The 12,813-nt window shown below is 40.9% G+C and overlaps 1 protein-coding gene across 18 annotated transcripts in view; it reads left to right on the top strand.

Moving 5' to 3' along the window:
- mark3a (MAP/microtubule affinity-regulating kinase 3a) overlaps positions 1-12,813 on the top strand; it is a 52,524-nt gene that overhangs the window by 2,939 nt on the left and 36,772 nt on the right. For 17 of the 18 annotated variants that reach the window (XR_015437670.1, XM_087175773.1, XM_023412962.2 and 14 more), the window contains exons 2-3: positions 3,726-3,908; positions 5,810-5,863. Coding sequence is in view for 17 of the 18 variants with exons in the window: in XM_087175773.1 (XP_087031899.1) it covers positions 3,726-3,908; positions 5,810-5,863 (237 nt within the window). In the remaining variant the exon portion in view is untranslated. Of the gene's footprint in view, positions 1-729; positions 883-3,725; positions 3,909-5,809; positions 5,864-12,813 lie in introns of those variants that run through there. The other variant, XM_023412960.2, reaches the window with a different exon arrangement.

Genomic DNA, 12,813 nt, shown 5'->3' with positions numbered 1-12,813 from the left:
GTTCAAACAATTATTAAAACAGAAAAAATTACAATCTGTGATAGTAGTGATGCAATGATAAGGCAATTAATTGATCAGTCGATTGAATTGCCACATGTTTTGATAATTGATTAATAATTTAAGTCATTTAAAAAAAATTCTTGGGTTTCGGACTGTGTTAGTCTGTGTTTGGACGATCCTTCTCATTATCAGTTAATCTGCTGATCATTTTCACAATTGACTGATTCCTTTGTTACATGCCACGTCAGAAAATCGTGAAATAACACAGTTTCCGATATTCCTATGCAATGTCATCAAATGTCTTGTTGTGTCCGACCGACAGTCCAAAACTGTAATATTCACTTTACTATCATCTTAGATCAAGAAAAGCTGCAAATTGTCTTTTTGAGAAGCCAGACCAGTAGAATTGGAAAATGACTTAAAATGATTCATTGATCACTAAAAGGGCTGCTGATTAATTTTCAGCCTTTAATTAATTGATAATGACTATAATGTTAGTTGCAGGTCTAATTAGAATAAAGTATGAACAATTATTTTGCTGCCAATTTCAGCATTACACTGTATAAGAGCCAGATACTGCCACAATAAGACATGGAGGACTTTTTATGCCCCCAACGCAGAGAAAGCAACTGGCCACACGCTTTTATTTTGAAAGGGTAGTGTCTGGTGTCCGGTTTTGGTGTCTCTCCCTTCAGCAGGCTTGACTCAGATCAGTGCATTCCCCCTCCTGCTGTCTCCCTCTCTGTGTCTCTGTGGTTATCGGGGCTCTGAGTAGGGAAAATCTGGTGTTGTGGGAATCTCTATGGGCATCATCAACAGGGCAGAGTGTTTTCCTGTTAAAACATGACGGGCTCTCAGGCAGCCAGGAGACACCGCAGCTTTGTGAGTAACCACTGAAAAGGAAAGGGAGATTTTTTCCTTGTTCTTACAGGAAGTTGTCAGCCTGAAAAATGGAAATGGGTTTTTTTCTTTTTTCTTTTAGAAAATGTAGATGTTTCTGTGTCCTTTCTATGTTAAAAAAACTGCATCTTAATGTTCCTACAGGCGTTTCTTTTTCCAGTGTGTCTTTGGTATTCAACAGTGACCTTATCCTAGTTGATGGTATTTTTATCTCCACTGCTATCACTGTAGAAGTCCTAAAATATTCCTTTAGTGACTTAAAGCGTCTGTGCTGCTTGGTAGAGAGTTTAAAGTGACCTTATTGTGGTTTATGACATTTTATAACTCCTCTGACATCTTTAAAATGTTCTTATGGGGAGTTTTAATGTCTGCAGTGTTAATTAAGTTTATTATGACCTTGTCCTACCTTCCCGCTGATCTTCTGAGGTACTCTTAAAGAGACCTGATATTGGCTGTAGTATCTGCATAGTATCGCATAGAGTTATTTGTGACTACTTTAATTATGTGACTACAGATTTTTTTTAAATTGGATTTGGATTGAAAACATAAAGTATAGTTAGTTAGTGTTAGTAATGGTGTTTCTTGCTTATCATGTGCCTTTTTATATACAGTTATAGGTTTGCATGAGCGTCTACACTCTTGTTAATTTTCCCACTTTATCACTGTCCCTTTCATTGTCTCCAGGGTGAATGGGGTCAGTTTGGTTGGGGGTGGGAGGGGTAGAGCCGGGCGGGGCAGAGGGCACCGCCACTGTTAATGAGACATCAGTGGGACAGTCGATCTATCAGATTTTTTTTTTTTTTTTTTTAGTTGTAGGGACACGGGGTTGCTTTTGAACACACCACCCAAAAAAATCAATCCCTCCATTGGTGGTGCTGTCAGTGCTGTGCAGCACAAAGTCATGACGCCGACTTCTTTCTCAAGCCGAGCAGTTTATCTTGATTTGCACGATAAAGATCCGATCCAGAACTGAATGCATTGGGTTTTTAAAAAATTAATTGGTAAACAGGAGTTCCCACAGTGTTTACAGGTGGTGCCTACAACAAAGACCACCTCCTCTCGGATCATTAATACACACCGATGACATGTCGGGCTCCAACTAACAATTATTTTCATTATCGATTAATCTAATCAATTAATTTCTCGATTAGTGGAACAATACCCATCACAGTTTCCTAGAGCTGAAGCTGACGTCTTGAAATCGCTTTTTTTGTCCAAAAATCAGCTCAAAACCCAAAGATAGTCAGTTTACTGTCACTCAAGGCAAAGAAAAGCAGCAAAAAATTCATGATTGTCAATCTGGAATCTTTTTAGCTTCAAAAACGATTATAAAAATAGTTGCAGATTAATTTTCCGACCATTGATTAATTGCTGCAGCTCTAATGTCATTCAGGTAAAATAGAGCAGAGATGATGTTTCTCAAAACAAATGCCAGACATTTAATGAGTGTGAATAATGTTCAAACTGTGATCTACCAGCAAAACTGATGATGAAGAGATGCATCAAGATCTGGGTCGTTTACCGGCTCTGTTAAATAATTATTTTGGGGGTCAATGAGAGCAGCAGTGTGGTGAAAGCATCTGAACCAGACTGCTCTTATGGATTGACCTTTTAACTCTCAGTAACCTTTTTTAAACTTTTATTTGTTTCTGTTTGCTCTGCTCTGCTTCCTGTTTTCAAAAAGGCTGCATGCCAACCACAGGATGTAACACTGACAGAAGTTGCCAGCCACTTAATGTTCAAATTCACTATTTAGTCTTTCGACAAGGCAAGTTTATTTTTATATGACCATGTCAAAAATATGGTTTACATGTGACAAATGCATAAAAACTAAATTCAAAACACAATGAAAGGAGGAAAATAAAGCAAAAGACTCTTAGGAACACTTTTAGTTTTTACTCTGTGTGACCTGCTAAAACATTAACCAGTTATTGGTTAAAACAGGACGAGAAAAATGGGAAGACAAGAGGCATAGATATCTGAAACAAGCACAAACAAAAAACTGATTGCTGCTCTTCACCCTGGTCACATATTTTCAGTTTAGTTGACAGATACTTGTGCGAGAATGTGACCTTCATTAATACTTGGAAGCCGGAGACCAGACGAGTCTTTTCAGGGAAATTTGCAAGATGCATTTTGTGCAGTTTGAGAATCGTCAGTAGATTCTTGGCAGGAAAGTTAAGTGATAAAAAAAAATGTGTTTGTCTTTATTATGATTTCAGTAACTTGTTGATTTGGCTGATGATTTATTTCAGAGCTGTAACAATCAGTTGATCGAGAGAAAATTCACCTGCAACAATTTTGATAATGGATGAATCATTTTAATACATTTTTAAGAAAACAATAAGCTGATTCCAGTGTCTTAAATGTGTTTTCTGTGGTCTTATATGAAAGTAAACTGAATATCTTTGGATTTAGATCTTTTTATTTGGATCAAACAAACATTTTTAAGACGTCACAGAGGATGCTGGGTATTTGTGATGGACATCTTTCACTATTTTCTGACATTTAATCGACCGATTAATCAGATTACAGAGAATTATCACTTTCAAATTAACAATAAAAAAGTACCAAAGCAATGGTAAATGAACGTATTATCTTCCCCTGGTTTTGAGGCTCTGATACTTTGTGGAAACGGGGAAACTGCCTGGAAAACACAGAGTTTATCAGCCATCTGTCTTTGTCTGGATGCAAAACCATAAATATCCTAAGTGGATATGTCACTGTGGGTCAACATGAGTCACCGCTGATGCATGTAGAAGATTTCACAGAATGTACCATTCAACCGACCAGCAATCATCTGAAATAACGTGTCTTTTCCACAGCACACGTCACACAGCAATGGGCGTCAGGAGATCGGCACGCGCTCGGCCCGGACCGGCGTGCGATCGCGCAGCTCGGAGGAGCAGCAGCAGCCCCACGTAGGCAACTACCGGCTGCTCAAAACCATCGGCAAGGGCAACTTTGCCAAGGTCAAACTGGCCCGACACATCCTCACCGGCAGAGAGGTGAGAGTCACAGAGACACTGAAGTGTTTTATGAAGAGTCAAGTCAAGTTTAAGGTTCTTAAAATATGTAAAGAAGAAGAAAATCGGGCTAATTTTCTGTTTGAAGACATAAATTTGAACAGCCCAAGAGGGTATAATATAAACAAAGTGGACAAATAACAATGTAGATGGTAGATGTGTATAATCTTGAGTACTTGTTTGATAAAATTATATTAATTTACACTCAAAAAACTGTTTTCTGCGGACATGTACTCTAAGCAGCCACTTTATTAGGTACACCTGTACAGTCTCGTGCAATCCAATACGACCCTCCTACAGAAAATGGACTTCAAAGTTTTTGTTGAAACTTTCATAGAGGTGTTAGTTGTTATGTTTTAGCTCAGAGTTAGTGGTTCTGCTGAACTGGACTACATCCTATTCAGAGGTGTTTCTAATATCCTGCTCCTCTCATGTAGATAAAACAGGAAGGACAAAAAATGTATATGTTAATAATGAAATATAATAATGTAGTCCTGTACAACACCACCTTTAACTACAACCTCAATGATAAATAGATAATTTACAATTTTTGAACGTCACCGAAAATGGAACAATATAAACTTTTTAAGATGTTTAGTCAGAGCTGTTGCATTGGATTACCCTTCGATTGTAAAGGTGTACCTAATAAAATGGCCATTAGGAGGATATGAAAACTTTCTCTTTTCTATTGCACATGCAAATAAAGTAGAAAATGAAGTCAAAACATTTGCAAGATAAGATCAACACCATGAAATAATACTTCTAGAAGATGTAGCCTACAGAAAAACCACTGATGATTTCAGCTGTTTAAGCCTGAATACCATCCAACCGTTAGATTATATTTTCTGCTGCTATTCCCATTAAATTTCAATGCTCAAATTTTGAACTTCAGTATCCCCTGAAATGAATAACTAATTTAGACCACCATAACACACTACATGAGCAACACTGAAACTCTTCCTTGGAAAACTTTATCAGTGTTTGCAGCCTCTTCAAACAGCTAATGAGCTCATGCCTGCAATTTCATGGGGGGGGGGGTGCCGGACCGATACTCAGTCTTACTCAACTAAGCTCATACCAGCTCCCAGGGCTGGCTACTGTACCTCAATGCTTCTTTTGTACGGACCAAAATGTGTCCGTATCTCATCAAATCAAAAAAACTGAATGTCTGGCCAGATTTGTAATCTTGTTTGCTCATTCTGTGACCAGACGGTTCCTGATTTAATTCAGAATTTTGCCAATTATAGAGCGTTTTATTGAGGCACAATTTGTATGACTGCTCATATTTAGACAACGTTTAACATTATAAAACTTTTAAAAACGACTTAAGAAAGAAGAAAATCCTTACAGTAAGGTATCAAAAGAAGTTATGTGGATAGTGTCAGCAGTAGCATCAGTGAAATCTACCATCTGCGTATACAACCAGGTTCATCGCTCTAAACCTTGTTGGCAGTAATGGATGTTTTCAGGGCGAGCCTTTGCTGCTGAGCATTTGATTTGTTCATAATTGATGAAGAGAAAGAGCAAGCTTCTTCTGAACACAGCGTACGACATTTAACGAAGCGGCGGTGCCCCCCCCCCCTCGATCCCCTCCTGATTCTTTCATTAATTATTCTGTAGTTGCTTTTTGCCATACTTCATCTCGAGGAGGATGTTGAAACAGTCTCGGATTGACTTTAAAAGCTATAAACTGTGGTTTATCCAGTGTTTTCTCCTATAAGAAATATGAATTTTCTGTTCTGCTTTGCCCCTTTTTAATGTCAGTTTCCCTTCCTGAGCTTGTTGTGTCTCTTCTATTTGATTCCACTTCCTCTTTTTTACACTTCTCCTCTGCTGTTATGTCCCATTTAGCTCAGTTTCGATGCTTTTTTTTCTCTCCACAGGTGGCAATTAAGATAATAGACAAGACGCAGCTGAACCCAAACAGCCTTCAGAAGGTAATTTACCCCCCCCCTCCCTCCTCCTCTCTCTCTTCACTTATACTCTCATGCTGTGGCAGAATTCATTTACTAATTCATGAAGCACAACAGATTGAGTATTAATTGTGTAAATGGGAAGCGGGGCATGCTGGGACGGAGCATGTGTTCTTCATATAGCTTCCTGGGGTGACTTAAGAGCTTTTATTATTTCAGTGTGATGCTTTTGCAGCCGAGGAGACGATTCAGCTCCACACTGAGTGCCCCACTTAGGTTTATACATGAAGACTTTGGACTGTAAAGCTTGTTAAAGGAGACTGTATCTGTGTTTCATTGCAGTTCAGCCAGCACAGCAATAGAAGGGCAAATTCAAAGTGTAGTTTAGATTTGTCCCCATGAAGGCTTTTCTGCTGCAAGTGGCTGTTTTTAATTTTCTCTGTCATTAATGGTGTTTCTCTGAACATCTGTTAGCCTCCCTTCCCTCTACCTTTTTCCAGTTCATGCTGTTTGGTTGTCATGCAACTGGGAGTGACAGTTTTGTTTTCCTTGTTAAATCAACCAAATCAGGAAGCGGGTTTGCTTTTAAAATGCAAATTTCACAGGCTGAGAGTGAATGCTGCTTTTGCTGCCCAGTGAATAGCAGTTTCACTTTACAGTTTGAAGTCAGCGAGTTGAGAATGAGCTGCCCATAGCCCTGTTTCTCTTTTCTTTTTATGTGTACACTCATTAGCAAGGGAGATGTGTGTGTGTGTGTGTGTGTGTGTGTGTGTGTGTGCGCATGTGTGTGTGTGCGCACATGGTTGTTTTGATCTGTGCCGCTGTACATTTTGGCTCTGTCTCTCGGCCTGGAAGTCATTTCGGGGAAGTCGGAGTGATATCGACTCAGCTGCTGCAACTCCGGAGGCTTTTTTCTTTTGCTCATCAGACGAGATAGGAGGGGATGGGGCAGAGCTTGGCGGCTGCTGCTGTTGCTGGTGGTGACGGCGATGATGTTGGGTGTTGATGTTCAACTGGCCCCCGCCGCCCCGGCTCGTCTCTCCCTCGTCCCTCTCAGCGGTCGGCTAGTGGTTTTCCATCAGTTTTTCCAAAGCTCCATTGATTCTGGCTTTTGTATCTCGGAGGCCCGGGCCCTTTGGCATTGGCTGTGACACTACTCTGACAGAAAAACACTGAGTCATGACAGCGCTGTTCACGGAAGCACAAAGCGTGAGGCTTTTGTCGGCGGTCCTTGTTGTTTTTAGGTTACTGCTTTGTCACAGTCAAGGAAAAGAAAAACTCTCTTCATTTGTCAGGTTATTTTTCCTGCTGCTCCAACAGGGATATAAAGATTTCTCTTGATGTTTATTTTAAGGAACTGGAACACACTTGAAACGAGAAACTACATTTAATACTTCTTAGTACTTTTTCATGATTGACACGTAAAATGTTCCCGTTCCTGTCACATGTTTCTATTTATAGGCAGCTTTCTCTGCCTTTTCCTTTTTCTTTCTCGAGTGGTGAGTCGGAGATTCAGAGTTGAAGGAAATCCTGACATGGATTAGATTTGTGGCTTATTTTATGGGTATGACGCTCAGTGATTGAGCCCGGCCCCTGATCTTGAGGGTTTCAGATCTACGAGGGTCACTCACATTAAAGGAATAGTTCAACTTTTTCCAAAATGCAGTTATTCGCTTTCAAGCTGAAAGTTTGATGAGAAAATCAATACCAGTCATGTCTGTTCGGTGAATATGAAGCCAAGGCCATTAGCCAATTAGCTTAGCTTTGCATAAAGCCTGGAAACGGGGGGGGGGGGCAGTTTGTCCGGATCTCTCTCATGGCGACTCGACTCTAATATCATGACCCGCACAGAACCACAACGTTTTGCTGAACCACTTTGGTTTTTCTACAAATCAAACAAATCAGATGTAACATATTAATTAGTGAGTTTTAGAGATCGTCCAAAACAGACCAGTGGTAAACCTACCTGAGCCCGACGTGCATCAATTCATTTTCCGAAAAAAAAGACAGACCTGATCTGAGGTGGACGCGAGCGCGGCCCGACCCGACCTGACCCAAGAATGATTAGACCTGATCTAAATGAGGTCACCCAAAGTGACCATGACAGAGAGAACACAAACAATCTATCAATTCATTTGATCAATTAACAATCAGTAGAGGTGGAAAATAGCCCCAGTACAATAATAACAATTCTCTAAATGTCCTATGAACAAATGTAAAGTTTAGAGGCTACGCTTCAAAGACACATTTATATAAATAACTGAAAGTCTGAATTCGACTTCTCGTACCAACAAAACACAAAACGTTCTGTGACTAGCAGAAATCTTGTGGGCTAATGTTTTTCCTAAAATAAGTTCAGTTCCCTCAACAGAACAAAGCTCCAGTGAACAAGAAAGAGAATAAGCATATTTAATCAGCCAGTCGTGATTTCTCTCAACCTCCTCTAATCACTAAAAACTATTAAAAATGCCCCAATGAGCCACATCTTGGCACCGTTTCTGTAAACACACAACACCAAATGTGTATTCATTCGCTGAAAGTAGTTCCCAACAAACGCACTTTTTTTCTCCTGTGTAAGTAATATTTGCTAAAAACTACAGTTCTCAGCTGTTTTTAGGAAATTACTGAGCATTAAATATGAGTATTAGTGAGCTGCTTTTTAAAGATGTACATGTCTTCAGTAGAAACCAATGGACTTGGAGCCGAGAGCCACAGAGCGGCCGGGGAAGTTGGAAAGTATCGAGAGACAGACTGACGCTGTGTCGGTTTTGGTCTTTTCATGGGGTTTTTAGGCAATGAATGAATGATGAATATAAAAAGTCAAACTTATCCTTTTTTTAAAAAACATTTCTACTTGTGCTGTTTTGAGGCCTTTGTTGAAAGTGTGGGCTGAACACCATCGTGCAGCTCCGGGTTTTGTGCATCAGATGTTGTGTTCAGGTTCAGATGAGCTTTAAAGGAGCGGGTCTCGTGTTTATTTTCCTCTACGCTCGTCTCTGCCTCCGAGTCGCTGCTGCTGAAACAGCCAACCTGCATCAGAGCCGGCACCGCTGTGTCCTGACCTCTTATGTAACTGGAGGAATTGGCGAGAGGCTGATAGCGGGGGATATCGTCTCCGAAGCCTAAATGTTTATTTTCAGCCTCTGTTCTTAATAGTTTGGAGGAGCTGAGTCGACGTTCACATCTGTCACTGGCTCCTGGCGAGCTGCTCCCACTCTGTTCCTCCCGCTCTGTCCTGATTCAGCACGCTCGGGGTTCTTGTTGTCGTCCAGGTCAAGGGTCAGGGAGGGAGTGTGACACTTGGAAGTCTTGATTAAATCTAAACACTGTCCATCAGATGGTTGGAGTCCGGGACAACCTCAGCTCCCCGTGCCCAGGTTTTTCTTTTCATGAAGTGGTTGTAGAGCCGATACTAAAGCCTGAACAGGAAAAACTTATATCTATTTTATTTTAATAACTGCTATGATACGGCAGGATACATATTAGCAGTATTTATGGATGGGATTCAGTAGCATGTTATTGAATGTGAATTATTTTGAATCTGTTTATTAAGTAGTGTGTTTGGCGTAAAACATTGAAGACATAAATGTCATGTTTTTATTTCACCCAGCACAGTTTTATCTGACAAAACCTGATACTTAAGAATCTAGTTTCTTCTAATCACTTTAATAACACAGTTGGTCTGGTATAAAACAGAGAAAATCAGAAACAAACGAACTTTTATAGTCACAGTGGCACCAACAGATTGCTTGATTATCAAAATAGTTATCAGTTTTCCTTTTACCACTTAAGCAGCGACGGATGTGGATGTTTTTAGATTTTCAGCCTGTAAAAATTATTCAAATGAAACGATCTCGGACAGTCCGGCTGTGATTGACTCACAAACCTGAGAAAAGTACACATGGTTTTGTTTCAGGGTTGGGAAACACTGTACTTAATTGGTCTGGCGGGAGAAGATTCAAAAAGTTGGTGCTGAGGTTTTGTGTTTCTCTTTGCAGCAGTCGAATCGACAAAAGGCGTCTTTTTATTTGTGGCCTCATAACTTCAAAAATCTGAGACGAACCTGTTTTCTTTAAAGTGTCCTGCCCTTAGTGTGATTGCAGGAGTAAATTTGATCCATAGTGTTTATTCCCTCAGGTTGATTAGCTTGTTCCCCAGTAAAGCTCAAACGTTATTGTTCTCGTCTGGACAGATAACTGCACTGAGGAGCAGCCTCTCCTGCTTAGAAAGCTGAGGCTAGCACAATGTACTGAAGGTAAACTGCAGCCTGGATGTTTTTGTCTGAAGTGAAATAAACTCAAGGGGTCAATTACAGCAAAAAAAAAAAAAAGAAAAACTGTACAGACATCCGTCGTTCTGAGCTGATGTTGCAGGGGCTGTAATCCGATTTGCTGTGACTCACCTCAAAGTCCCTGGACCTGGTGGGATGAAACCAAAAAGCAAACGATCTAATGTTGAGCCCACAGGATTTTGTTTACAAGCCTCACAACACTTGTAATTGAGGCTGTGCTAGCTGAAACAGGGAAGGAGTTTTCCACTAAGATGTGGACTGTGTGTGTGTGTGTGTGTGTGTGTGTGTGTGTGTGTGACTTCACCCTCAAACTGTGCGTCGTTTGGCCCGAAGACGCCGTGTATTGATCACAAGACACATTGCGTAATGGGGACAGCTGTGCATCATTGCGGTGGTATGACTGGATCATCAGCAGGTTTACGTCCTCGGCCTAATGGTTGGATTATGTGGTGAATCATCTCTGCCTCTCTCTGGTGTTTTTCTCACTAATTCTGTTTACGGCATAACATACCTGACAAAGTATTCCCATACACTCGTTTGTGTCAGAGAGCTCGTATCTGCTATGTAGGGCAGCACAGACTGTGCCAAAAAAAAGAAAAAAAAAAACTTCACAAAGTCACACAGTTTTTGAGAAGAGACTCTCGTGTACTCGTCTCTTACAGACAAAACGAACTACCTTGAACTGATTTGTCCCGCGGCTCGGTTGTAGTTTCTCTCCAGTCGCCAGGTGACGAGGGGGTTCCCAGTGTCGCACAGGAAAACACCAGCTCACATTTATTCCTCTGCACTTACTGGAGCTCAGGAGAGTATTTTCAGGATAATGATGGGCAGAGCCAGATCACAGGCAGAGTGTAATGACAGTGAGGAGACCTCAGGCTCACTCCAGAGCTCCTCTTCCCCTCCTCCTCCTCCTCCTCCTCCTCTTCGTCAGCAGCCAGACTCGTCCTGGCTCAGTTCGTCAACATGGCTTCCAAACCGGTCGACTCCATCCTGAAGGCCTCGCTGACTGGAGTTCATAATTAACCCTTCACTTGTCTCTGAAAAGTGGAGTGAAGTGAGATTTATAATCTCAGCGTCTCCCACAGCCGACGATCTTCGGAGGATTTCAGTGTTTAAGCTACTATTTCAGAATCATGTGATTTCAAGCGATGCTTATCTTTACAGCCGTGTTTTGTGTTTAAGTTGTTTTCTGGACAAACACAGGAGGATACAGAGAAACGGCAGCCATAGAATATCTTTTTAGAAGAACAACAAATATTACGCCACTTTGAAAGCATCCAATTAGGGTTGCAATTAGAGATTTTCCATAATCTATTGACTTTTGTGTTGATTAATTTCTTTGGCTATGAGGTGTCCAAATTAAAAAATAGCCCATCACCCCGAAGCAGTTTTCTTAATATTGTACTTTTTTTTTTTTAACCTGTACTGTACAAACATTTCAACATAATATTCCACCATTTATTTCTGGGTATCCCAAAGGTCCATAAACAAATATCCATAATTTCCCATATAATCCACAGCATGGTCGTGCTGACCCTCCTGTCACTGGCTGCCCTTAATTGCTCGTTAAGTTTCATGAGCCTCAGCTGTGGCCTTAATGGGTAATGCATGTAGCTCTACAGGTGTTTACAAATAACACAAAAAACATAAATGTGATTATGCACAATGGACCTCAACCAAACGTAACATATTACATTTAATATCGGGAGTTCGAGGGAGTCAGGTCCTGCCAAGATGGCGACGACGGGAGCAGCTCACTCTGAGATTTAAAACCACTTTTCAGAAACCTGTGGGTGACGTCACAGAGGCTGCGTCCATCTTTATTTACAGTCTACGCTGTACTGTGAGTGTCATGTGACAGTTTTGGTCCAATCATGATCAAGACATCTGCGCCACAGTCTGCAGAGTGGACACAGTGGACGTGTTACACGAGGACAGACCTGGTTCACACTGCAGCAGGTTCTCTGTGAAACACGAGAGAGACCTTAAACAACGAGCGTCTCTCCACATTTTGTCAGAGCTGTGTGTGTGTTGAAGCACCTCGGCGTGCAGCGCCGCACTGAATGTGAAAACATCACCCGCTGTTTGTCACCATCTGTTTGCCTCTCAGGCAGACACCAGGACAGAAGGCTGTGTCAGGGCGTCTCGGTGGACCCGAGGGTTCGAGGCTTCCGCGGGTTCGAATCTGTCAACGAACTTTTTGTTTTCTGCGGCTCGGGACCTGCTCGCTTTCCTGACGTCGTTCATTTCACTCCCCACTGATTCAAGCTCTGAGATTAATAAGAAAAATGCTCAATTAAGCAACGATTTATCATCTTAACAAGATGTTTGAGTTTATGATCCGTCAGTTTATTAAACATCATTTTTCAGTTCAGTGACTCATTCCACAGAAAAAAGTGACACTTTAATAACTGATGAATTTTCCCTGTAAAATGCCAAGGATTTAGTTTGTTGTCATCTTAAAATATAAAGATGTAATTAATTCTTAGTGGTTATATTGGTGGCTATGGCTTTAAAATGTGTAGTTTTTCATGACTGTCTTTGGTTTTTATATATTATCATATCATTATTTGTTTTATATAATAATTTATGCATCAGCAGGATTTTGAGCTGATAACCTAAATACAGTGGAAGCAGCACATGCTCTGCTGTCTGCGCTCATCCCTTCAGAAGGTGTCTGTGT

Source organism: Seriola lalandi, unplaced genomic scaffold (genome assembly GCF_002814215.2).
Source record: "Seriola lalandi dorsalis isolate HSWRI2012SDOR001 ecotype SW California unplaced genomic scaffold, Sedor1 jcf7180002054497, whole genome shotgun sequence".
In the NCBI taxonomy this organism is placed as follows: domain Eukaryota; kingdom Metazoa; phylum Chordata; class Actinopteri; order Carangiformes; family Carangidae; genus Seriola; species Seriola lalandi.
The sequence above is the reverse complement of the archived record's forward strand: the minus strand, read 5'-3'. Positions and strand labels throughout refer to the sequence as shown.